This window comes from Otolemur garnettii, unplaced genomic scaffold (assembly GCF_000181295.1).
Source record: "Otolemur garnettii isolate 467f Iridium unplaced genomic scaffold, OtoGar3 scaffold00020, whole genome shotgun sequence".
Classification (NCBI taxonomy): Eukaryota; Metazoa; Chordata; class Mammalia; order Primates; family Galagidae; genus Otolemur; species Otolemur garnettii.
The window spans coordinates 26,247,082-26,251,035 of NW_003852415.1; the positions used below are offsets into that span (position 1 = coordinate 26,247,082).

Consider the following 3,954-nt stretch of genomic DNA (forward strand, 5'->3'; position numbering starts at 1 on the left):
TTTTTTTTTTTTTTTTTGGTTGCAGCTGTCATTGTTTGGCGGGTCCAGGCTGGATTCGAACCCACCACCTTAGGTGTATGTGGCTGGTGCCTTAGTCACTTGAGCCACAGGCGCCGAGCCAACTCTGTTTATGATTAATTCAAAATTTAAAAACATAAAATAGAGGGTGATGCCTGTGGCTCAGTGGGTAGGGCACTGGCCCCATATACCGAGGGTGGTGGGTTCAAACCCGGCCCTAGCCAAATTGCAACAAAAAAATAGATGGGTGTTGTGGTGGGCGCCTGTGGTCCCAGCTACTTGGGAGGCTGAGGCAAGATTGTTGACTGAGCTCAGGAGTTGGAGGTTGCTATGAGCTGTGTGATGCCATGGCACTCTACTGAGGGTGATAAAGTGAGACTCTGTCTCTACAAACAAAACAAAACAAACAAACAAACAAATATAAAATAGAATCAGTTGAGGCTTTTTCTGGGGAAGAAAGCAGAGGACATACCAATGAGCTTATCATAGTCAATGCCTTTTGCACTGCTTGTCTGTACTGTCCATGGGTCCACAAAATCCTCTTCCACTTCTGTGGCATCTGATCCTTGATTATTCTCAGGTGTTGTGTTCTTTGGAGGGCAGTCAGCTTTGTAATCTTCCCCTGTGGCAACTTTGTAGCTCATTTTTAAAGATAGCAACATCTTCACTGCAGAATCAATTTCATCCTGCAGAAAGAAAATAAAGGTGATAAAAAATATTAACAACAGGTAACATTTGTTGAGTGCTTATTATGCTGTAAGCATTGTGCTAAATGGTTTCACACACATTATCTTATTTAGTTTCACAACAATCCTATAAGGCAGGCCTCATTGTTATTCGCTGTCCTTTTCTAGCTAAAGACTTTGAGAGTTAGAGAGGAGTAGGACCTTGCCCACAGAATAAGCAAATCATCATAGACTTTAAAGTATTTCATCTGTATCTATTTAGTGTTACGGATCACTACCACAAATAATTCAGAATAACAGTAGCGATACAATATTCACTGTCTTCTATGGTAAGGTTAAATACACTAAATATTACTTAAACACCACTGATGCCAGAGAACATGCCTGACCAGCTCCTTTAATTGAGTATACTGGGTTCTGCACTGGAATTAGTTTTACCCACCTAGGTTGGGTTGAGATAAGTATTTATAGAAACATAACCAATAATTACACCAAAGACAGTAACTGCAACTCAAATAGATAAAAGCAAGGAAAAAAAAATGTAACCTCCCAAGTTATAAATTAAGGAGGGAATCATAAGGAAATAGCTATACCACTACCACATTTTGGGAATCTCTTTTTTCTTGGGGTTGAGCAATCTTCTTGCCTCACTCTCCCAAGTAGCTGGGACTACAAGCACCTGTCACTATGCCTGACTAGTTTTTTTCTGTTTTTAGGAGAGATAGGCTCTCCCTCTTGCTCAGACTAATCTCTAGCTCCTGAGCTCAAGCAATGCACCCACCTAGGCCTCCCAGAGTGCTAGGATTATAGGTGTGAGCCATTGCACCTGATCCATTTTGGGAATCTTATCAAGCTATCTGAAGTGTTTTTATATTTATTATTTTAAAATACACATTAAAAAAATGTAGAATGTATCCTTGGGTACTCTGAAAATCTATTAAAGACCTTGTTTTCTAGGAGCTCACAGTGGCCACCTCTGGAAGCCTGGCATTTAAAAGAGCAGGCCTAATTAAGCCAATTAGTCATGCTACATCCTAAAGCTCCAGTAATTGGCCTTGCTGGATTAGATCACAAACAAAGAATATACACAGTCTAATTTGCTTGCCAAGGGAAATACAAACATTTCCACTTAAAGTGTATAATACAGAACATACTATAAACTGGGCTTCCAAGTGGAGAACCACCATAATACCAAGTTCCATTCAGAGAGAACTGTTCCATCAAGTATAGCACCTGGACCATACAGGACTGTTATTCTGGGCTGATCTGTGTTTCAGACTATAAAATTACCCGAAATTCATCATGAAAATGAGTCAGATTTGTGCCATCGATAATTCTGTAGATATAACTCATATAAGAGATAAGATGTTTGCCCAAGTTAGACAGGTAAGTATGCTTTACTTATCTAATTTCTGCAGTGCCAAGGCTCAGTGTTTGCAAAAAATAAATATTTAGCATGTTCTATCAAATTAACTACAAGAAGACTTACCTTGCTTTGAAGGTACACTGTAGTCAATATTCTTTAATCACTAGCTATGTTGACATTTCATACCTCACCCTAATCATGCTTGTAACTAGGAAGCTTTTTAAAAGTCAAACATTTAACCAATGTCCCGGCTCAAGGACCATTTGCAATCTGGAATGTGACTGAAATAAATAAGCAGACTCTCCCTGTCTATTTTATTACTCTCAATCTAACATAGACTAGGACATTGAAACAATTAAAAAACTTATGTTCTCAAAAAAGTCACAGACACAAAAGACCACATAAAATCTGATTACAAGAAGTCCTAACATGGGAAGGAGTTATGGGGCTGGGGGAGTGTAAGGGTGGCTTCCAGATGCTGCTACACTGGCTCTTGATGTGGGTGCTAGTTACACAGGTCTGGTCGTTCTGTGAAACTTCAGGGAGCTTCCTATTTAAGATTTCTACATTTCTCTATATTGGTAAAATTTTTTTTTTTTTTTTTTTTTTTTGAGACACAGTCTCACTCTGTCACCCTCAGTAGAATGCTCCAGCATCACAGCTCACAGCAACCTTAAACTCTTAGGCTTAAGTGATTCTCTTGCCTCAGCCATCCAAGTAGCTAGGACTACAGGTGCCCGCCACAATGCCTGGCTATTATTTGGTTGTAGTTGTCACTGGTGTTTGGCAGCCTTGGGCTGGATGTGAACCCGCCAACTCCAGTGTATGTGACTAGCACCCTAGCCCCTGAGCTACAAGCACCAAACCATGAATGGTAAATTTTGACTTTTTTTGAGACAGAGTCTCTCTTTGTTGTCTGGGCTACAAAACTTTGGTCTCATAGTTTACTGTAACCTCAAACTCTGGGCCTCCAGCAATCCTCCTACTTCAGCCTCCTGAGTAACTGGAACTACAGGTGCCCACCACCATGCCTGGCTAATTTTACTATTTCTTTTTGGAGAGACAGAGTCTTGTTCTTGCTCAGGTGTCTTGAACTGGCCTCAAGCAATCCCCTTCCTCTTTAGTCTCCTAAAGTGCTGAGACTACATGTTTTGAGCCTCAGTGCCTGGCCTCAATTTTTAGTTTACTTATAGTAAAAAGAAAAAAAAAAGGGGGGGAGTCTCTCTCTCTCTCCTAACCCCAAGATCATTTTTTTAGTTTTGTTCCAAGTGTTTCCCCATATGGCACCTAGAATCTGATCTATCCCTAGGGAGACTCCCCACTTTACCCAGCTATTGTTATTGAAAGATGGGTGTCTTATTCAGCATATTCTCTGGAGCAGAAAAGAATTTGGAGGGCTATAGCCTACATAAATGGCAGGAGATGGTGGAGAAAGCATCAACACTGCTCCCAGTGTGGTCAAACTATTTTGCTAAAAGTTAATTACTAAAACATCAAGTGTTCTTACTACCAACACAAATTTGTATCAGGGTCAAATACAAATTTACTTCTGAACTTTTCATCATTTAATTTTAGTCTCATTGTGTACTCTGATCTATCTGGTGTATGCCCGCCAATTGCATTAGTCAAAGAATATACTTGGAAGAGTTATTGTAAACTGTATTAAGTATTGCACACTGACTAAAACAATGAACATAACTGTAGTTGCTGAGAATTACAAACTAAAAAGTTACTAAATCTTATTCAAATTTAATGTTAAATAGACAAAAATACCACTGTCAACTTCTACTTTATTTATTTTAGATTTTTGTATTAAAGCAACTTAGCCCAATCTATTGAGTCCTATCTGGTGAGTAAATCTCTTTCTTTCTTTTTTTTTTTTTT

At 39.2% G+C, this 3,954-nt stretch overlaps 1 protein-coding gene across 1 annotated transcript in view; it reads right to left on the minus strand.

The window, feature by feature from the left end:
• The window catches only part of WARS (tryptophanyl-tRNA synthetase), a 58,458-nt gene that overhangs the window by 36,623 nt on the left and 17,881 nt on the right, over positions 1-3,954 (minus strand). Inside the window, exon 3 of the mRNA XM_023511504.1 lies at positions 491-704. Coding sequence (XP_023367272.1) covers positions 491-704 — 214 coding nt within the window. The remainder of the gene's footprint in view (positions 1-490; positions 705-3,954) is intronic.